Below are 22,472 nucleotides of genomic sequence, written 5' to 3'. Positions count from 1 at the left end.
TTGTTTCAGAAACTACTTATGTCTACACAGCATATGTGTATTGATTTGTGATATAAAATGTAGCTCACGGTCCAAGTAGAGTATAATCAATGGAGAAGCCCCTGGCTGGAAAGAGACCACTCCCTTTCTGACACTCACTAGCTGTGACCTGGGGCAAGATAATTTCCCTTTCTCTGTCTCTATTTCCTTTTGTTGGAACTGTCATCTCATAATTCACAGAAGGTTGCACTACAGCCTCCTGAGGTGGCTCTGGAGGCTGAGTTGGAGCCTCCTGCATGGTTGGAGAAGGTTTAACTTCTCCAGTGTGTTCTGAGGTTATGCTAAGTTCCTTGTCCAAAGGTTTCACTTTGAATTCACTCAGGTTTGGATGCTGAGTCTGAACGTGGTCTGGATATGGAAGTGTCACCTCAGGATGCTTTAAAGATGGAGCTGCAGTTGTCAGGACCATAGAATGTTCATTCTCGGTAGTGGAAACTGGAGTTATGGTAAGCTCCAGGTCCAAAGGTATACCTGTGACACTGGGTGACACTGGATGCTGAGCTTGATTCTGACCTGATGTTAGAACTGTCATCTCACAAATCCCAAGACGTTGAGCCTCCTTGGGTGGCTCTGGATGCTGAGTTGGGATCTCCTGTGTGGTTGGAGAAGATTCAATCTCCATATTAGATCCTGGATTTATGGTATGTTTCAGATCAAAAGGTTGTGATGTAACTTTAATCAGGTTTGTATGCTGAGCCTGAACCTGGTCCAGATGTGGAAATGTCACCTTACGGTGTTCTGGAGGAGCTACAGTCTTCTTCAGGGCTATAGAAGGTTCAGCCTCCATAGTGGGTTCGGGAGTTATGGTAAGTGCTAGGTCCACAGGCAGAACTGTGACACTGGGCAATGTTGGATGCTGAGCCTGATCCTGGCCTAGTGTTGGAAGTGTCCCCTCTTGATATACTGGACATTGAACTACAACTTCATTAGGTGGCTTTGGAGGTTGAGTTGGAGTCTCCTGCGTGACTGGAGAAAGTCCAACAGCTGTAGTGGGTTCTGGAGTCATGGCAAGCTCCAGGTCCAAAATTTGAAGTGTGCCTTCAGTCAGGTTTGGATGCTGAGCCTGAGCCTGGTCCGGATGTGAAAATGCCACCTTAGGGGGCTTTGGAGGAGCTGTAGAATGTTCAGCCTCTACACCGGATTCTGGAGTTATGGTAAGGCCCAGGTTAAACCTGGTTGAAATGTGACACTGGGTGACCCTGGATACTGAGCTTGATCTTGACCTGGTGTTGGAACAGTCATCTCCTAAGATATTGGGGATTGAGCTACAACAACTTCCTTAGGTGGCTCTGGAGGTTGAGTTGGGGTCTTCTGCATGGCTGGAGAAAGTTCAACCTCCATAGTGGATTCTGGAGTTATGGTAAGCTCCAGATTCAAATGTTGAAGTGGGCAATGTTGGATATGGGGCTTGATTCTGACCTGGTGTTGGAACTGTCATCTCCTCAGATATTGGGGGTTGAGCTACAACTTCCTTAGGTGGCTCTGGAGATTGAGTTGGGGTCTCCTGCATGATTGAAGAAAGTTAAACCTCTGTAGTGGGTTCTGGAGTCATAGTAAGCCACAGGTCCAAGGTTGACCTGTGACAGTGGACAATGTTGGATACTGGTCTTGATCCTGACCTGGTGATGGAACTGTCATCTCATAATTCACTGAAGGTTGAGCTACAACCTCCTTAGGGGACTCTGAAGGCCTGGAAACTCCTGCTAAGGTGGAGAAGGTCTGACCTCTTCAGCAGACTTTGGAGGATGGCCCAAGGCCATCCCAGATGGCCCAGATGGTTCAACCTCCTTAGGGGACGCTGGTGGCTCAGCTGGGGTCTGGTGTTGGACTGGCGAACGTACTATCTCCTTAGGGGGAAGTGGAGGCTGAGCTGTGGCCTCTTGCTGGGCTAGAGAAGATTCAAACATTTCAGGGCGATCCTGAAGTGCAGAAAAGGGATCAGACTTGGTTGCAGAAAATTCAGCCTGTTCAGTAGAAACTGTAGACTAAGCAGTACCCTCCCACTGGACTGGGTAAGGCTCAGCATTTGTAGTGGGCTCTGCTGTAGTTATGGTAATCTCCAAATCCACATGTTTAACTGTGGTTTTAGGCAACCTCTGAATGGCCTCTGAAAATCATAGACAGATCTAGAGATAAAAATGTCATTGTATGACTAATCAGACTGAAAACTGTATAGGATGCTGGAGGCTGAGTTGTGTGCTGTTGCTGGCCTGGTTAAGGTCCAACACCTACAAGGGGCTCTTGAGGTAATGCTGAGGTTTCCTGCTGGCTTAGAGATGGTTCCTCAGGAAGCCCTTCAGGCTGAGTTGGGACCCTTTGATGGACTGGAGAATGTTCATCCTTTTCAGAGAAGTTTGGCTGCTGAATTATAACCTCTTCTTGGCCTTTCACAGGTTTAAACTGCTGAGAGGACATTGCCTAATTATGTCCATGGAGCTTGCTTCCAAGAAATAGCCCATTCCCAGCCATTCCTATGCGCTCTTGGGATCTGCTTGTAGTGATACCTCGCTCCGCCCCACTGCCCCACACGAGCTCACACTCTGGTCCTAGGCTCCATTTCACCAAGGCCTGAAAGTATAAAGTGCCCAAGGCAGGACCAAGGCACGGTCCTGCCAACACCTGCTTTCTTGCCCTTTACCACTTGTGACATTTTGTTTTGAGTTCATTTGAAAGAGAGATGTCACTTGTACGATGGAAAAAAAACATACAACTACATCCAGAAGAGAATACGCAGGTCCCTGAGCTTCGCGCCGCGCGGGGCTGACGGGCGAGTCTCCGCAGGGGAGTGTTCAAGGGGACCTCAAGGCGCCCCCTCGGGTAAGGTGTGGTCAAAACAAGCTATGTTTTCCTGAAAGCGCCAGGCTGAGGCTCCAATTTGGGTCTGGCCCTGACAGCCTGGCTGCGCAGATGCCCTCGGGGGGGTGGGGCACGGATAGGGCAGGCGTCATCGGTCCCACTCACAAGCCGACACTTTCTGCTGAGGGAGGTGAGGTGACAGCCCAAACGTCGTGCAGATTATGCAGAGGCTGAGTGAGGTGAGGAACCCAGAAGCCAGGATCTGGTCTGACGCAGGCCTGCGGGAGGCGGCCTGCGTTCCGCCTGGCACGACGGTGCCTTCGCCTCTCCGAGCCCGGCGGGCACTCTGGGTCGGGAGCCACCCAGACCACCCACAGGCTCGGGGTCACCTCAACCGCCGGCTGCCCGGAGGGGATGGCCCCGCCCCGCGGCCCTTCTGGCCCTGCGATTGGCTCTGTGGGACGGGGGCGTGGCCGGAGCGCCGCGCCATCGTGATGGCGTCAGGCGCCGCGAGCGCCGCTTCCTGTTGTCAGTGGCCGTGAGGCCGCGGCGTCGGCTCCGAGGCTGAGGGGCTGCCGCGGCCGGGAGTTCCCACGCCTGCTCCCGCTCGGTTTGGTGAGTTAGGGGTTAGGGGGCGAGGAGGGCAGCGGAGGGGCGGCGGGGCCGAGACGCGAACGCGCGGTGGCCTCCAGCCCTCTACCAGACCCCAAACCCTTGGTTGCCTGAGACTGTCCGGCTTCCGAGCCCTCAACCCTTCCTAGCCCGCGGCCCGCACTTCCACCGCTGGTCCGTCCCCTGCGTCTTCTCCTACCCGTGACCCCACCCCTGCCCTTACCCCCGTCCCCTCACCACCGGTCTTGCAGCTTCACTCGTGACCCCCACTTTAGCCTCGTGCCAACCCCTGTCTCGGCCACGTCCCTTCGCCTGGCTCTAGCACGCCCCATCCTCACCCCTGCACCCCTCTGGCAGTCCTCATGCTCCACGCAGACCTCCCCTAGACCCACGGTTCTGGTTTCCCCTTTTCTGGCTCAGCTTTCTTATCCCAGTCTCCCACACGCCCTGCTCAGCTCCCCAAGAGCTGCTCATCCCAGACACCCTGCCTCTGCCCCCTTTCATTTAAGACCCACCTCCCAAGTGGGTGCCCTGTTGACTTTACCCCTTTCTTCTGGATAACTCCCAGCTCAGCCTTAGTCCAAGTCTTATATATATCTTGTCCTCACAGACTCAGCCCCTAACTTTCTAGCCCACCATATACTTCCTTCTGTCTCCAGCCATCCAGAAGACACCTCATCCCTAAGTCTTTACTGAACTGCCCCCAATTCTTGCTGCCTCCGTTCTTACCACCCTTACCCAATCTTATTGCAAAGGAGATCTCCGTGTCCTTTCATCTCTGCTGTCCCCACCACAACTCTCCACCTGAACTCCGTCCCCATTCTTCCCTTGACCCAGCTCCTATTCAGAGAACTTAGTGCAGAATGGTCTGCCATCCCCACCAGCTGCCCATCAACTGCCAAGTCTAGGTGCTTGCTCAGAGCTGGGCAGTTAGAGACTGAGGAGCTTGATTGGTGCGAGCAGGGCCACAGGTGGTAAATAAGTGTGGAGACGCAGAGAGCCCTCCCCCCACTCTTGGGTCAAGCAGGGGCTTTTGCTGGTGTCTAATCCCCTGTACATGTCCCCAGGGATTGTACTTCTGGCATTCATATTTAATTACTTGGGCCAGTTGGTGGAATATGGTAGGTGTCATTCAAATACTTTGAAGGTGAGAGATGGCCACTCACCCAGCTCGCTCAGCCTGGGGCAGTGGCAGCCATCACTCTCTTTTGGCTGGTGTTCTGGCCCTCAGGAAGGTTCTGTATGGGGTTGACCATTGTCCATATGCCTTGTCCTGACACTTGTAAAGGCCTCTCCCAGTGCTCCTCCATGCTGGAGCTGATTACAGATCATTCACAACGCAGAACACAGGGGTCGCGTTGGGTGCCAGAGACACTCTTACATGTGAAGAGTACAGGTGAGTGGGTCCTGGGGAGCTGAGGCCTAGGTGGGTACAAGAGGCTGTTACAGCGATTCCTCTTTTCACAGGTGTGGGATCATTGAGTTTTGGCTATTTGGGTTCCATGAACACAGGGAGTGAAGTTGTCTCATAGTAGCTGAGGCAGAGGGAAATTCCTGAGGCACCACAGTCCCATACTCAAGTATTTATAGTTTGCTGGGGGCTTTTTGGTTCACCTTTCCTCCAAATTCTGCTATCTTGGCTTCTGGAGGGTCAATCATTTGACGACAATTGTAAAGAGCCTCGAAGAACATTGTCTTTGCTTGTCATTTATAGTTTCATTCCTTTGAAAACTGAATGCTGTTCTACTTTTAATATTTTTCCACTAAGGCACAATATCCGAATGGTTTTCAGCCCTGCTGGCAGCCTGGTTTAATGGAAGGAGTCATGCGGTGGCCCCACCATTTAAGGGTTGTTTACCTCAACTTTCCACAGTCTGTGGCCCCACCATTTAAGGGTTGTTTACTTTAACTTTCCACAGTCTGTGGAATGAAGGTACTTGCCCTGTGCTTTGGTTTTATTTTATTCAGCAGTTCATTCAACAGTTATTTTTTGAGCACCACAGTGTGCCAAGCCCTACTCTAGGTTCTAGAAATGCAGTGGTGAGTGAGTCAGTGGAAGATCCTGTTTTCATTCACTTGAAGTGGGGTTGTCAGAATCCTATGGGATATGGGGCAAGAATATGGGAGAGATGGGTGTTATTGGAAGAAGGGAAGGAGGGAGGAACGAAAGATACTTCGTGTTCACCAGCTTCACAATTCTGCCCTCACCCACTAGTCCTTGTTCTGGGAATCACAAGCTAGAAGTTTCTCACCCTTCATCTGGTATTTAATTGGTATTTAATTTAATTTAATTGCTTCAAAGGCCTAATCCCTCCCCATCCCCTATCCCACTGTTCACAGGACATTTGTCCGGAAATCCAACCATCCTCAGGTGGAAAGAGATGCGGCTTCCTCATTCAGTATTCACATGTCTTAACGATCAGCTGCCTTTCTGAATCAGGAGATAATTTTGTCATTCTTTTCCAACTGAAAAAACATGACTCATCAATTGATACAGCAGCTGGATGGCTTAAATGCCAGGCTGTTGTTCTGAACAGCCAGGTAATGCAATTCAGGCAGTAAAGGGAAGGCCGTGGGGAGTGGCTGAGAAGTCTCTAAAGAGAAGAGGTTGCTGTTCACTGGTGGATTGAGTGTTGTGAGAGCACTGAAGCCAGGCCATCCATTTCTGCTTCTAATGTAAGTCTCATCTAAGTCATTCCTTTCTTCCGTGGTCTCTGGAGGAAGTGAAATTGGACATATACAGAAGTCCAGGCAGTATAATACAGAAAAACAGCTGAGATAATTCCTTCCTGTGTTGGAAGATTTAAGAAAGGACAGCCTTGGGACTTGGGGAGCGTGAGAAGGACCTGGACTCAGTTGGTTGGGGCCATCAGTCTGATCAGCAGGACTGTTTGTTGTTGGTTTTAGACCTGATTTGATAAAACGGAGCTTCTGAGCACCTTTAAAGAGTCTGTAAGTAATAGTTTAAGAGTCTGTAAGTAAAAATTTGCCTGAAATTCTTTGAGCCAAAGACCTGAGACAGTTTGATCCAGTGAAAGGCTCAGGTATTAGAATGAGGAAACCAGAGCATTCTCTCTCTTACCTGAGGCCTGTTTTTACTAAACCTCAGTTTTCTCCTCTGTAAAACGGGACTAATCTTTCTCCTCTCACAGGATTATTGTATGAATTAAATGAGGTTAGAGAATGATATCAGAGAAGTTTGCTTTGTGTACTCTGGATAGCTGTATGAGGATGAATCAATACATAGGGGTGAAGGTACACTTTGTGTGATTTGGGGTTTCTTACATGGCAGAAGTCACTTTTCCCCACTAAACTTTCACGGGTAATGTTTGAAGGGCCCTTTGGTAGTGTTGCCCAAGTTCTTTCCTCACTCCCTTCAGTGTGGGTCTCCTTGGAGCCACACCTCTCTTCAGTTTGGTTCTTGGTGTCAGTGAAGAGTGTTTTTCTTGTTTTGTTTTGTTTTGTTTTATTTAGAGAATACTTTATTAGTGAAGAGTGTTTTGAGGACAGAAAGTAAAACCAGTCTCATACAATGGTAGATTTGGGATCTCGGCCTCTCAGTGGGATGATGGAATGCTGACCCAACAGTCACAACACCCAAAGCTGCCTTGTGATTCCCACAGTGAGTTCTTATGTCATTGATGGTCAGAGTCCTGCCTGCTTGAGCCCTGTTCCATAGAGCAGACACAAATAGGCAGGGTGCTTTGGCTTCCTACAAAGAGAGGTGGCCTGAACCCCACAGTCTCAGTCCTATTTTGTGAAACATCATGTGCCTGTTCTCCTGGATCCCTCTGAGCTATTGTCAGTCATTTTGACTCTTTTCTGATATTTGTCTCTTATCTGGCCCTGTCCTGACCTCTCTTAGCTTCAGTTTACTTTGTTTTTTTAGCTGACTGTTACTTGGCCAGAGCACCCACTTACTGATGCCCCTGCCACATGAGTGTTACTCTCAGCTAATTAGTTAATGAGGCATAATGGGCCCATGCTAGTAATCAGATTGTTGTGCTCTAGGCCCCTAGGGTCCTGGCCTTGTGCCTGGCTTAGGGATGGGCAACTTTGGAGCTTCAGGGCTCTAGAAGGACAGACCTGAGGGAGAGGTCTTAGGCTGCTGGAATTGTGGCTTGGGATCAAAGCCTAGGATTTTAGAGCCAGAGAAGCTGAACTTGTTATGCTGGGCTGCACAAGGTTAGCCTTGAAGGAGCCCAAGCTCAGGACCAGGCATGTTTCTGTGTTTCTGGGAGTGACTGTTTGACTGCAGCACACGCCCCGTTTCCTGCCATCCTGGTGGCTAGAGTGTGGAGCTGGTCTCCAGAGAGGAGGGCCCTGAGAATCCCCAAGGACCTGAAAGCAGAGGATGTGGTGAAGGGTGGGACAGTTACACGGGGCTTGCACCCAGGCTGAGGACCTTCCTGGGGGTCTGCGGCACCCTGACTGGAGCTGGGTCTACAGGGGCCACCCTCCCCCCACACACGCCTGCCTCCCTGTGTGGGGCCTGAACTAGGGAGGTCAGCTCCGGGTCCCCATTGCCCTCTGCCAATCCCAGAGGCCACAGATTGCATCAGAACACCTTCTACCTTCCACCATCCAGGGCCAGCCTGCCTCTCTCCTTTCTAAACCATGTGTTCCAGTGCTCTTCTGGAAACCTGTCCTTCCAAGCTGGCCTAATGTTTCCCTGCACCCCCTTCCCTGGGCCCCTAGCCTTGGGATCTTAGGAAGTTCCTCCATCTGAGTCAGCGTCCCTTTCCTTATCTGTCCAGTGGAGATAATAAAACAGCACCCCTAGGGAGGAACATAAATGAGGCAATGTGTGTAAAGAGAACAGAACCCATTAAACATTCCTTGGTTTTGTTAACTTCTTTGAGCCTTGATTGTTTCGGTATTTCCCTGATGCTCAACTGGGTGTTGAGATCTGTTTAGGTGTGGATGTGCCTGCCCAGTCCTGGTCTGTCCAAGCTGCTGGGGTGAGGCATGACCAGCCAGCAGTCTCTTTAGGCTCAGGTCAAAGTCCCCACCCAAACCACTCCCAGGAGGAAACGAGCTTTCCTGAGAGATTTAATGGCCTTCAACTATTCCTGCAGGCTCTTTTAGACAGTAGCATTCTTTACCTATAGATTTGGGTGGCGACATCCACTGGGATTATAAATACCATTTATACCTGGTATGTGTTGCCCTGTGGCAAGTGTTTTACACATTTAGACTCCCCATCTGAAAGGTCTGATGCCACACCTGAGCTGCCTAGCTGGTTAATGGCAAACTATGATTCAAACTCACGGTGGTCCCATTTAGACATGTCCCTGTGCTACTCAAGCCAGACCCTCAGAGCTCAAAGGAGAACCAGAAGTGTGGCAAGAGAGCCCTTCCTTTTTGAAGCTGTTCCAGTTGTACTTTTCACCGTTGAGCTGGCGGTTGGGCTGGGACAGGAGTGGGTGGCAGGGAGCAGGGTATTGCTGGGCCCAGGTCCTGAATGTGACTCGTGAAACCCAGTGGGTTATTGGCACATTCAGCTGCCACATCCCCCTTGCACCCTGAGCACTCCCTCTGATCAACCTCTCTTTCCCCGAACCCTGAGCCCACAGGGCCCTGGCTTTCTGTGCAGCTTTTGGTGTGGAGTGAAGAGCCCTCACCCCCCACTTCTTGAGGTGGACTCTCCCACACACCCAAGCCCCTCACCTCCCAAGGACTGAGCTCTCTGACATGGCTTCCTTCCCTATTTCCTTCCTTAAAATCCACTGTCAGTTTTCACTTTTGTATTCCTCAAAGGCCTTTCCGTTGCAGCTTTCATAAGATGGGCTGACCTCCTACTGGGAAAGGGCTCTGGCAGTTGGGGGCTTGCTCATCTGGCTGCTATCTGTCTCTGCAGGTGTCATGTGACTCTCCGAGGGAGTTGCTGCGTGAGTGGAGATGCTCTCAGTGGTGGAGAATGGACTGGACCCCCGGGCTGCCATCCCGGTAGGCGGGCAGGGGAGAAGCACGGGTGGAGATGGGCTGCAGGGGACAGCCATTGCATCAGTTTGTCTCTTGGTGACATGATGGCCACTGTCCAGCAAGAGAGTTTGAGAGAAAGTTATAGCAGAAGCAGGCTCCGAGGAGATCCTCCCCTTTCTAGATCATCTTTTTGGCAATAAAATAGAGCTTTATAAAAAAAACAGTGAGGATTTAAGATAGATTACCCAAAGCCAGAGGATTTCCATTCAGACTTTCAGACCTCTGCCTTTAGGTCCCAGTGTGGCCAATGCTTTGAATTGGTCAGATATAAGTATTCCCAGGACCGGTTTATTGTTTCAATAACAGGGTAAATTGGTAGCTTATATGTATCTGAACATTTACCATTTTCCAGGATTTTCCAAACACAATTGTTTGTGGCCAGTTCACCAGAGCCCCCTTGGATCCCCTCAGTTGGAGAGCCCTTTGCACCCCACTGGGCCCTGGGCTCTCTTACTCTGTGGACAGAGCTCTGTCAGTTCCTTCAGAGAGGCGGAACATTAGGTAGATTTGGGGCTGGTTGCTCAGTGGAATCCTGAAGTGGCTTTTGGAGAGAAGCCAGGATTTCTCTTCCTTCCCCACTGCTGCTCCCCAAGTCAGAGAACTTTCTACTTGAAAGGAATTGCAGCCCTCAGAGATGTGCCTTCCTCACTCCTGGCCATTGGAGAGTCCATCTCCATCTGTCTCCTAGCTGGCTTTCACAAAAAGCTCACCTCCCCCATGCTGTGTTCCCCATCCCACCCCAGGGCCTGTCTGAACTGGGACAGAGCCCTGGGCCAGCTCAGCCTTCTAATGAGGGCTTCGCAAACTGACTGACTTGTGAGGGTGTAAGTTTCATGCTGGTGTGTCTTATTTGTCTCTGCATACCTAACCCAACACCTAGTAGATGTTCAGTTGAATGAAGTGTGTGCACTTTTTATATAATATGCTAATAATATCTTGCATTTAAAAGGACATTTAAAATTGGACTTCTTCAAGATTAAAAACTTTTGTGCTTCAGAGGACAGTATCAAGAAAGTGAAAAGATAAGAATGAGACAAGATATTTGCAAATCATATATCTGATGAGAGTCTAGCATCCAGAAGATATAAAGAACTCTTATAACTCAATAATAAAGAGACCCATAATCCAATTATAAAATGAGTAAAGGATTTGAATAGACATTTCTCCAGAGAAGATACGCAAATGGCCAATAAGTACATGAAAAGATATTCATTATGATTAGATATCAGGGAAATGCAAATCAAAACCACAAGGAGATATTACTTCACACCCAGTAGGATGGCCATAATCAAAAAGAAAGACTAGCCTGGCCCTCACACCTGTAATCCCAGCACTTTGGGAGGGAAAGGCAGGAGAATGGCTTAAGGACAGAGGTTTGAGACCAGCCAGGACAACATAGCCAGTATCTACAAAAATAAATATCTACAAAAAATAAGAAAAATGATCTGAGTGTGGTGGTATACCCTGTAGTCCCAGCTACTTAGGAGGCTGAGGCACGAGGATCATTTGATCCTCGTGGTAGATTTGGGGCTGGTTGCTCAGTGGAAGCTCAGCCTAGGAGTTGGAGGCTACAGTGAGCTATGTTTGCATCACTGCACTCCAGCCTGGATGACAGAATGAGACCCTGTCTCTTAAAAAAATTTTTTTAATTTAAAAAAGACATTAACTAGGGTTGGCAAAAATGTGGATAAATTAGCACTTTTATATGTTGCTAGTGGGAAAATAGTACAGCCACTTTGGAAAACAGTTTCGTAGTTTTTTGAGAAGTTAAACATAAGATTACATATACACTTCCACTCCTAGGTATATATGCAAAAGAACTGGAAACATAAGTCAGTGCAAAAACTTATACATGAATGTTCATCGCAGCATTATTCATAATAGTCAAAGAGTAGAAACAACCCAAACATCTACATATTAACTGATAGATGGATAAATAAAATGTGGTATGTCTATACAAAGGAATATTATTTGGCAATAAAAAGGAATGATCCATGCCACAACATGGATGAACCTTGAATACATTACACTAAATGAAAGAAGCCAGACACAAAAGGTCATATGTTATATTTATATCTAATCATACAAAGTATTTAGAATAGACAAATCTATAGAGACAGAAAGTAGATTAGTGACAGTAGTCACTTCCTCTTCCCCTCTCTCCTAGCCCCTGGTAATCACTAATATACAGTGTTTCTTTTCGGGGTGCTGAAAATCTTCTAAAATTAGATAGTGGTGATGGTCCCACAATTCTGTGAATATACTAAAAACAATTGAACTATATACTTTAAATGGGTAAATTTTATGGTGTGTGGATAATATCTCATTAAAGTTATTAATTTTTTAAATGTAACTTCTCAAGAATATTAACATGCAATGTTTTGGCTAAAATCAAAAAGAGTAAAATATTTTATCCATAATCCTATAACCCAATAATTCAAACCAGTTTTTCTGCAATCCCTTCCAGTACTTTTCCAGACACTTGTGTGATTTTGACATACTTATAATTATGACCAAACAATTTTTACTCTCTATTTCCAAAAGACTTTATGTACAATTTGAAATATATTTATTTAATAAACATTTACTGTGCCAGGCACAGTACCAGATGTTGACACGAGGATGAATAAAAAACTAGTCCTAGTCCTGCCCTAAGGGAGTGATGCCCCCAGTGCTGTAGATCAGGAAGAATTATTTCCACTTAACAGATGAGGAAATTGAGGCTCAGAGAGGTTAAGTGAAATGTCTGAGGAAACCCAGCTGGTTACTGACAGCTAGGACTAAACCTCAGCCTCTGGCTCCTAGGCCTAGGATCTTTTTTAATGTAGACCATGCTCATTTTCTTGATGTTTTTATTCTAAAGCAGCACTTTTCCCCTCTTGGCTTATTGACTCTCTGCAAAATCTTGGTCAGGTAAATAAGGTGGGAAGCCTCACCCCTGTCCCAGGTGGATTTGCCCAGGCTCCATTGCCATAACCATAATGGAATTGATATTTAAACACGAGATTATATGGCTGTAAGTTCACTCAAGTTCAGTTTAGAAAATGAAAAGATCCACAGTGAAGGATATGCAAAACAATAGCAGCCGTTATCTCTGGGCAGTGTAAGTGTGGTTTTCCTTTTGTTCTCTGTGCTTCATTTTTATTTGCTATAATTAGCGTGTGCTAATTTCACCTGTAGGTAAAACCTATAGGTATGTACATAGGTGTGTGTGTGTGTGTGTGTGTGTGTGTGTGTGTGGTTGCACGCATATTTGGGAGCAGGCAGAGAGTTACATTCCAAGGGCTTGCCATAGGATTTTCCCCTAAGGGCCTGTGTTCTGTTTGGCCCTGCCTAGGTCATCAAGAAGAAGCTGGTGGGATCCGTGAAGGCATTGCAGAAGCAGTACGTGTCCTTGGACACGGTGGTCACAAGTGAAGATGGAGATGCCAACACCATGTGCAGCGCCCTGGAGGCCGTGTTTATCCACGGCCTGCATGCCAAGCACATCCGAGCAGAGGCTGGAGGAAAAAGGAAGAAGAGTGCTCACCAGAAGCCTCTGCCTCAGCCTGTCTTCTGGCCACTCCTGAAAGCTGTCACCCACAAGTGAGATCAGCTGGGAAGGTTTTGCTTTGTGGAGGAGCTTCAGAGTGTGGGACACTCGGCTCTTCCTTTCCAGCTGTGCTCAGGAAGCCAGCAAAGATGCCCTATGTTCCAGTGTAAGGCTAGTGTGAGGTAGGGTGGCAGTGGGGAGAGTGTCTCATAGAAAGGTTCATGTCTAGATCAAGCTTCCCAGCCAGTGTGCCAGGAGCCCTTGAGACCCTCGGCCATCAGGCAAGAGCCTGTAGCTGCTTTGAGCCCCAGGGCTGGTCACCTTTAGTGGGAGCAATCTTTTTAGCCACAATATGGCAGAGTTAGGCAGTTGCAACAGAGGTAGTGTGGCCTGCAAAGCCTGAAATATTATTCTCTGGCTCTTTACAGGAAAAGTTTACTGATCTTGTCTTAGAATATTTAAACATCTGTGTTGTAAATATTATATCCATAACGAGGTATGTGGTTATTTTATAAAAGAGTGGAATGCAGGCAGAGCATCTGAATATTTAATCCTGATATATTTTTAACCTTGCCCCTAACTGCCTGTGCCTTTGAGCAAGCAGCTGGCACTGTGCCTCTAAGGGCTATTTAATGTCACCTCCATTCTGAAGGTGCCTTGTCAGTCTCTGATCTTTTCCATGCCTATTTCTTCTGCCCTCTCTCAGGTTCTTACCTATCTCCTGGGTGACAGTGGCTTTCTAATTGTCCATCTTATCTTTTTCTTTAAGTCCATCCACTGATCAGCATTCACCCTGGAGCTCACTCACAGGGGAAGCATGCACAGGGGGCTGTGGTAGCTCAGAGGGGCATTTACATCAGACTGGGGGATGCAGGAACCGAGTCTGGCACACATGTGGTCTGACCTCCTCGTCCAGAGCATCCACCCAGCTGTGGCCTGGTCACTTTCCTATGTAAAAACCTGTTGCCCGCGGGCCCCCAGATGCTCACCTGGAGTCTGACCAGGCTGGGGCCCCATAATCTGTATCTCGCTCAAGTTCCCCAGGGGTTCTGATGCACAGCCCAGTGTGGAAACCACTGTCCCAAGTCACCTCATCAGCTTGACATTGAATGCCCTCCCTTACCTGGCTTTGCTACCCAATGACCCTCTTCCTCCACAAGTAGTAATTGGCATGCTCCTCACTCCTCTTACAGGGCTGTTGGTTTCCTCTCCTCTATGCTTTTTTTGTCAGTGCCTTGTGACTAGAAGGTTCTTCTTCCATCTCTGCCTTTTGAACTCCCTCAGGGCCTGGCTCACATACTGCCCTTTCTATGGCATTTTTCTTACTCCAACCAAAAAGTGATTGCCCAGCCCCCACCCAGGCTCTACCAGTGAAAGGGCCTGAGTATGCCCTTGAAAGGCAGTTCCTTGGACTGAGGGCAGGGACCACGTCTGCACCCTGTATCTCCACAGCTCTAAGGATCTTGCCCTTAGGGAGCTCTGCAAACATGCCCTGAATGAGCAGATGATGTCAGGGGTCCCAGGGGTAGTTGTAGTGGACATGGAAGTTATCCTTCGTGACACCATCCTCAAAAAATTGGAGCTATAGCTTAGTATTTCTGTATTCCTCTTCAAACACTGTTATGCAAGAATTTTTCATGCCTATATATATTTGTAGTAGTTACTCTTGGTTCTTGCAAACCAGTGGATAAAAGGACATCCCAGTGATAAGAGGTAGTTTATTTTTTCTTTTTTCCTTTTTTTTTCTTGGTACTGACTAGTTATAGATGTGAGGTAGTTTCTTGAAACGAGCCTGTTCTCCCCTTCCCAGACACATCATCTCGGAGTTGGAGCATCTGATCTTTGTCAACACGGATGTGGGCCGCTGCCGAGCATGGCTGCGGCTGGCCCTCAACGACGGCCTGATGGAGTGCTACCTGAAGCTGCTCCTCCAGGAGCAGGCCCGACTGTGCGAGTACTATCAGCCTACAGCCCTGCTTCGAGACGCTGAGGAGGGCGAGTTCCTCCTTAGCTTCCTGCAGGGACTAACGTCCTTGTCCTTCGAACTCTCCTACAAGTCCGCCATCTTAAACGAGTGGACACTCACCCCATTGGCCCTCTCTGGGCTTTGCCCACTGTCTGAGCTCGACCCTCTCTCTACCTCTGGTGCAGAACTACAGCGGAAGGAGTCTCTGGATTCAATTTCCCATTCCTCAGGCTCGGAGGACATCGAAGTCCAGCACTCAGGCCATAAGATCCGGCGGAACAGGAAGCTAACTGCCTCCTCCCTCAGCCTGGACACAGCCAGTTCATCCCAGCTGTCCTGTAGCCTAAACTCTGATAGCTGCCTACTCCAAGAGAATGGCTCCAAGAGTCCAGACCATTCTGAGGAGCCCATGTCCTACGACTCAGACCTGGGCACAGCAAATGCCGATGATTCAGACCGGTCTCTGCAAGAGTAAGTGTCCCTCCCTCACCCCTTCCCACCTTCTTCTCCCTTCCTTCTTTCCTTCTCCCTTCCTTCCTAAGTGTGTGATTATCTGTTACTGAACCCAATTAGAAGATAAAGAAAGCCAGAGGAGACGTCAAAGGACTGGAGTTGCTGGGAGCTGTAACAGGCAACAGCACAGCGGGGAGAATGGATTTAGAAGGGCTCAGAGCTGGTTTAAGCTGCAGCTCTGCCCCTGGGTGGCCTTTAACAAGTCACTAAGTTTCTTCGAGGCTCAGTACAAAACATTACTACTGTCTCCTTCATTTAGAAGGAAGGACACTAATAGTTTAGAGCATAGTTACAACTTCCAACAGATACAAAGCATGTCTTGTAAGGGCTTGACCTGACAGCAGACCTCCTGGGGAACACACAGCCTGAGAGCTGCGTGGAGGAGGTGGTGGGCTGGTGGGCCAGGCGAATGTGTGAGGACTATGTGGGGCAGACTGACCCCACAGGAGACGGAGCCTGGGACAGAGCCTTTGTTACACAGCCTTAGCAAAAATTAATTTTTGCATAATCTATGTTTATGGTTTAAAAAATCTAAAACATGGCCGGGCGCGGTGGCTCACGCCTGTAATCCTAGCACTCTGGGAGGGCGAGGAGGGCGGATTGCTCAAGGTCAGGAGTTCGAAACCACCCTGAGCAAGAGCGAGACCCCGTCTCTACTATAAATAGAAACAAATTAATTGGCCAACTAATATATATAGAAAAAATTAGCCGGGCATGGTGGTGCATGCCTGTAGTCCCAGCTACTCGGGAGGCTGAGGCCAGGAGGATTGCTTGAGCCCAGGAGTTTGAGGTTGCTGTGAGCTAGGCTGACCCCATGGCACTCACTCTAGCCTGGGCAACAAAGCGAGACTCTGTCTCAGAAAAAAAAAAAAAATCTAAAACATACATAGAGAAGAGTCTTTCTTATCCCTATCCCCCACCCACCCTCTTCTTCCCCCACCTCCCTTGTGACCATACCAATTAATTTCCTACATATTCTTCCAAACTTTCCAAGTGTATCCACAACAGATACCAATATATAGATTTTTTTAAATTTCCTTATTTCTTATCCCCATTCCCCACTTTTCCACAAAAGGCAGTATATATGCACTCTTGTATCTTATTTTCGGGGCGATCTTTTCATATCAGAGCTTCTTCATTCTATTTTTTTATATTGCATATTGTTCCGTTATATGAATACTCCTTAGTTTACTTAGCCCTGTATTTAATGGACATTGGAGTTCAGTGTTTCCATAAATAACCTGTGTATGTGGTCTTTTAGTTCTATGGAAGTGTTTCTGTTTAGTAAACTCCCAGAAGCAAAATTGCTGAGCTAAAGGATAAATTGATTTGTAATTTTCACTCCAACAGGAATATACCTGTGTTCTCTCAGCCTTGCCAATAGAAGGCATTTTCAGACTTTTGGATATTTGCTCATCTGATAAGTGAAAAATGGTAACTTTTTATTAGAGCCTTCTTCAGTCAGCCTGTGTTTAGGACCTTCTTTTCCGCTCCCGCCATCCCCCAACTCGGTTCTGGTCCTTCCAGGGTTCCCACCCAGTGTGGGAATAGCACAGGGCTGGGTGGTGTTATGGACTGGGCTTGGAGCAGACCTAGTTTCGAGTCCTATTCCACCATTGACAAGTCCAGTAATGTCAGGCAAATTGCTGACTCTGAGGCTGTGTTTCTTCATCTCTGAATTGCAGATTCCCTCATAAGGCTGTTTGAGAATCAAATCAGATGCCTGTTAGTGAATTATATACATGAAAACGTCCAGTAGGCCCCAGAAACAGCTTTTGAACACTGAGCATATTAGATGGAGTTTTCATATGTCAAACAGAGGCATTTAGGTAGAATACATTAGGGAGGAGTAGTCCCTGCCTCTAGAAATGGCTGGGCCTCCAGCATGACAGATCCGTGGCGTGACTTAGGCTCACTCCCCTGTCTCAGGCCCTGCTATGTCTATCTGATCCAGAGCCCAGCTGGCCTTCTGTCTGTCATGTGCTGTACCTTTATCTGTCATGAATCTTGTGACTGGAAAATTCCAGCTTGAGGTCATTGAATCAGTAATCATTCCCTTGTGGGGGAAGTGTTGTCCTGGGTATTATGGGGAAACTCAAGGGTGAGGGTCAGAATGTATGGATGGTCACTGGACAATAATTTCAAACTCCTAGCTTCAAGCAATCCTCCTGCCCTTGCCTACCTAAGCATGTCTGGCCCTGAACCCTAGACAGTGATGAAATGGCAAACACAAAGCACGCAAATACACAAACACATGTGCAATGCTATCATTCTTAGAGCTGAGCCTTGAAGTTAGTCTTTGAGCATCCACAGGGGCTAGCATTTTTTGGATTGTATATTTCAAGCGTAAAAGATTCTCACACATACACGTAAGAGTTCATTTAAGTTATTATTATTATATTACTTAAATATAACTTTAAATTAGACATAAATACCTTTTACTTATTGTTACAAGTATAAAATCAAAATATCTATAAATTAAGACATTTCTATGTCACATTGTCTTCAAAATGAAATTTCTTAATTCAACATAAGGAGTTCTGGCCTGGCATGGTGGCTCACACCTGTAATCCTAACACTCTGGGAGGCCAAGGCAAGCGGATCGTTTAAGCTCAGGAATTCAAGACCAGCCTGAACAAGAGTAAGACTCCATCTCTACTAAAAAAAAAAAAATAGAAATTAGCTGTACAACTAAAAACATATAGAAAAAATTAGCCAGGCATGGTAGCACATGCCTGTAGTCCCAGCCACTAGGTAGGCTGAGGCAGAAGGATTGCTTGAGCCCAGGAGTTTGAGGTTGCTGTGAGCTAGGCTGACGCCATGACACTCTAGCCGGGGCAACAGAGTAAGACTCTGTCTCAAAAAAAACCCCAAACACAAAAAACATGAGGGGTTCTGTTTTGCAGAAACCAAATTGCAGTTTGCCTTGTGAAGAGAGGATTGACTGTCCTGAATAGTTTCCTCTGTATTCACTGGCTCTGTGTTGTAGTAATCACTGAGGGATGTGGGTATAGTCCCGTGGCTAAGAATGTGGACTCAAGAACCAGACTGCGTGAGTCTTCCATTTACCAGCTTTGCAAGCTTGGGCGAATTACTCGACTTTTCTGACCTTGATGTCCTCATCTGTAAAATGGGGATAAGAATTCTTCAAAGGAATGTTGGGAAGATTAAACAAGTTAAGATATATAAAGTGCTTAGAACAGTCCCTGCCACATAGGTGCCAGTAGTGCTTCATAGGTGGTATTGTTGTTGTTTTATTAGTAGGTACCTGTGACATCAGTTCCTCCACTACTTGCTTCTATATAGACTGCTACAAAAGCTTTGGTTTTTTTTTTTTTTTTTTTTTTTTTTTTTTTTGAGACAGAGTCTCACTTTGTTGCCCAGGCTAGAGTGAGTGCCGTGGTGTCAGCCTGGCTCACAGCAACCTCAATCTCCGGGGCTCAGCGATCCTACTGCCTCAGCCTCCCGAGTAGCTGGGACTACAGGCATGCGCCACCATGCCCGGCTAATTTTTTGTATACATATTTTTAGTTGGTCAATTAATTTATTTCTATTTTTTTTGGTAGAGACGGGGTCTCGCTCAGGCTGGTTTCGAACTCCTGACCTTGAGTAATCCTCCCGCCTCGGCCTCCCAAAGTGCTAGGATTACAGGCGTGAGCCACCACGCCCGGCTCAAGCTTTGGTTTTTAATATTTGTCAGATGTCATTGTCACGAAGGCTTCTCTTGGGGGAAATGATTTTTAGCATATGCAGCACACCTCTGTGCTTCTCTTAGTGACCCTTGCCTGCCAAAATAACACCATATTCCATGAACACAAGAGCCCACATTGCTCACAAAAACTGCAGGCTCTGACTTACTGGGCAAGATTGCTTTATAAAGTGGTGCCCCAGATTTTCCAGGCCGTGTTTTCAATTTATTGCAGACACACATACATACGTACACATACATATGTATGTAAGACATATATGTTTTTAAGATTGTTTTCTAAATGAATGTTTTCTAAAATTTTTGAATAGAAAGTTTTTGAAAAGCACTGCCCTGGGCCAAACAGAAGTGGAAAGATTGTGGCTGTTTCACAATTTCATCTCTATGTTATATTGTCTTCAAAATTTTTCAAAATTTTCTTTCTTTTGCTTTTTGTTTAGAATCTCATCTCTGAGCCTTTTTTTCCGCTTGATGCACATGTCTCTTTTATTTTCACTGGACCCTGAAGACTAGTACTGATTCTGCAGAAGCTCTCTGAACTTGATTTCACCTTGACCTTGGTTTTGATTTGGTGGAAGCTCTAATTATCACACAAGCTTCCTGCTGTTTGGTGGCATTTTTTAGGCATTGTCACTTACTTTAATACCCAGTCTACTATGACATTAAGATCTTTCTTATAGATTAGGATTCATTTATGACTGATAATCATTTTGGTAATGCTAGTGAGTATTTCTGTAATTTGGCTTTTTCCCTAAATTTTTATATTTACATGGAGGCTAAGCAATCTTATCAATGGTAATAAAAACATCTACCATAACAAATTGAGGTTAATGTTTATAAGTAATTACTTTATGCCACACACTCTGCTAAGCATTTTGCCTATATCATCTCCTTTAATCTTTGTCATAGTCATAAAAGGTGGGTGCTATTACCATTCCTGTTTTACAGATAAGGGAATTGAAGTCCATGAACTTTAAGAACCTGTTGTGGGACACACAGCAGTGTGCTGACTGAGGCCCGATAGACTCGAGGGTCCCTGCTCTTAATCACTCTCTACACTGCAGGTGCCCATGAGAAACTAGGACTTCACAGGGTACATTTGTCAAAAATCTGTCTCCCTAGTTTATTTCTGAAGGTAGTCCCATTCTGTCATAGTCATTTGGACACATACACTTGGTTGGCAAATATTCTTATCTGCCTGTGGAAACTACCCCCTTTGTTTCCAGAACTCAACATTGTCCACTGTCTGCAAGTTACACTCCTGGATTTTCTTATCAGTCTGTTTTTAAAGTGAGACCTTAGAGCAAGAACCAGCACCTGTCTGCCTCCCACCATAACTATTCGACAAACATCTTTCTGCCTCTTTGTGGTCATCTGTTTTTTAATTGAGATAGGATTTACATACCATAAAATCCACTATTTAAAAATGTATAATTCAGTTGTATTTAGTACATTCCCGAGGTTGTGAATATACTACTATCTAATTCAAGGACATTTTCATAGGCTAGGGGCAGTGGCTCATGTCTATATTTCTAGCACTTTGAGAGGCCGAGGCAGGAGGATCACTTGAGGCCAGGAGTTTGAGACCAGCCTGGGCAACACAGCAAGAACTCATCTCTACCAAAAGTAAGAAAAATTAGCCTGGCATGGTGGCACATGCCTATAATCCCAGCTAATTAGGAGGGTAAGGTGGGAGGATCACTTGAGCCCAGGAGTTGGAGGCTGCAGTGAGCTATGATGACACTACTGTACTGGAGCCCAAGTGATAGAGCAAGACTTCGTCTTAAAAATAAAAAAAATTTTTAAAGTAAAAAGAAAAAAATTTTCATCACCCTTTAAGGAAACCCACCTTATTATTAGCTGTAGATTTGCCTATTCTGAATATTTCATATAAATTCAATCATACAATATATGGCCTTTTGTTTCTTCCACTGCTTTTTTTCCACTTAGTATTATATAATGTTTTCAAGGTTCATTCATGTTACTATCATGATGGCATGTACCATGGCTAAATAATATTTCATTGTATGGATATACCACAATTTCTTTATCCATTCATCAGTTAATGGACATTGTCCCTCTACTTTTTGGCTTTTATGAGTGATCTTGCTATGAACATTCATGTATAAGTTTCAATGTGGACATATGTTTTTAATTCTCTTAGGTAAATACTTATGGGTGGAATTGCTGAGTCTATGTAACTCTATGTCTAACTTTTTGAGAAGTTACCAAACTGTTTTCAGCAGTAGTTACCCTTTTCTACATTCCCATTACTAAATTATAAGAATTTTAATTTCTCTATATCTTTGTCAACACTTATTCTCTTTTTGCTGTAGCCATCCTAGTGAGTGCAAAGTAGTATCTTATTGTGGTTTTGATATCCATTTCCCACATGGCTAATGAAGTTCAGCATCCTTCATGTGTCTATTGGCCATTTGTCCTTTTATTGTTGAGTTGTAAGAGTTCTTGGTATATTCTGGGTACTAGACCCTTATATATGATTTACAGATATTTCCCCCCATTCTGTGGGTTCTTTTCACTTTTCTGATCGTATCCTTTGAAGCACAAAAGTTCGTAATTTTGATGAAGTCCAATTTATCTGTTTTTATTGGTTGTTGATGGTTTAGATATCACATCTAAGAAACCATTGCCTAATCCAAAGACATGAAATTTATGCTTCTGTTTTCTTCTAAGAGTTTTATCATTTTAGCTCTTACATTTAGGTCTTTGATTCATTTTGAGTTAATTTTTGTATATGATGTGAGAACATGGTCCAACTTTATTCCTTTGCATGTGACTACCAACTTATCCCAGCACCCTTTGTTGCAAAGTCTGTTCTTTCCCCCATTGAAATGTCTTAGTGTCCACGCTGAAAGCAATTGCTCATAAATATTTGGGTTGGTCACCTATTCTTTTTTTTTTTTTTTTTTTTCTCCAAACAAGTCAGTTGTCTGAATGGTCACCTATTCTTGACTATAACGTCTTGAAATGTTGTTTGGGGTTATCATGATGTAGGTAAGAACAGAGCTCAGAGGGAATACCATCAGGTAAGTAAATTCAATCCTAAAATCTTCAGTTCCATGTGCCCAAATTAAGGGGAGCTTCATGTGTCTTCTGGACCCAGTTTGAGCCATCAGGGCAGATACATGCAGTCTTTTGAGCTCAGACAGCTTTCTTGCCACCTGAACCTGCATTTGTACATGACATATTCCACTGGCTTTGTAAGCAGAAGAGGAGACAGCAGCAGATGGGTTTATTTTAGGAATTGGACTTAAACTCTCAGAAGCCTCAGGAAAGCGAGGAAGTCATTAGCCATGGACGTT

At 46.0% G+C, this 22,472-nt stretch overlaps 1 protein-coding gene across 6 annotated transcripts in view; it reads left to right on the top strand.

The window, feature by feature from the left end:
• Positions 1-3,330: 3,330 nt before the first annotated feature.
• Positions 3,331-22,472, top strand: part of PLEKHM1 (pleckstrin homology and RUN domain containing M1) — a 51,354-nt gene continuing 32,212 nt past the window's right edge. For 4 of the 6 annotated variants that reach the window (XM_075994639.1, XM_012786838.3, XM_075994640.1 and 1 more), the window contains exons 1-4: positions 3,331-3,450; positions 9,308-9,396; positions 12,770-13,017; positions 14,775-15,401. In XM_075994639.1, coding sequence (XP_075850754.1) covers positions 9,349-9,396; positions 12,770-13,017; positions 14,775-15,401 — 923 coding nt within the window. In that variant the 5' untranslated portion in view covers positions 3,331-3,450; positions 9,308-9,348. Of the gene's footprint in view, positions 3,451-5,787; positions 6,124-6,143; positions 6,400-9,307; positions 9,397-12,769; positions 13,018-14,774; positions 15,402-22,472 lie in introns of those variants that run through there. The other 2 variants (XM_012786840.3, XM_012786842.3) reach the window with 2 other exon arrangements.

Source organism: Microcebus murinus, chromosome 18 (assembly GCF_040939455.1).
Source record: "Microcebus murinus isolate Inina chromosome 18, M.murinus_Inina_mat1.0, whole genome shotgun sequence".
Classification (NCBI taxonomy): domain Eukaryota; kingdom Metazoa; phylum Chordata; class Mammalia; order Primates; family Cheirogaleidae; genus Microcebus; species Microcebus murinus.
Note: the sequence above shows the minus strand (reverse complement) of the source record. Positions and strands in the feature narration are given on the sequence as shown.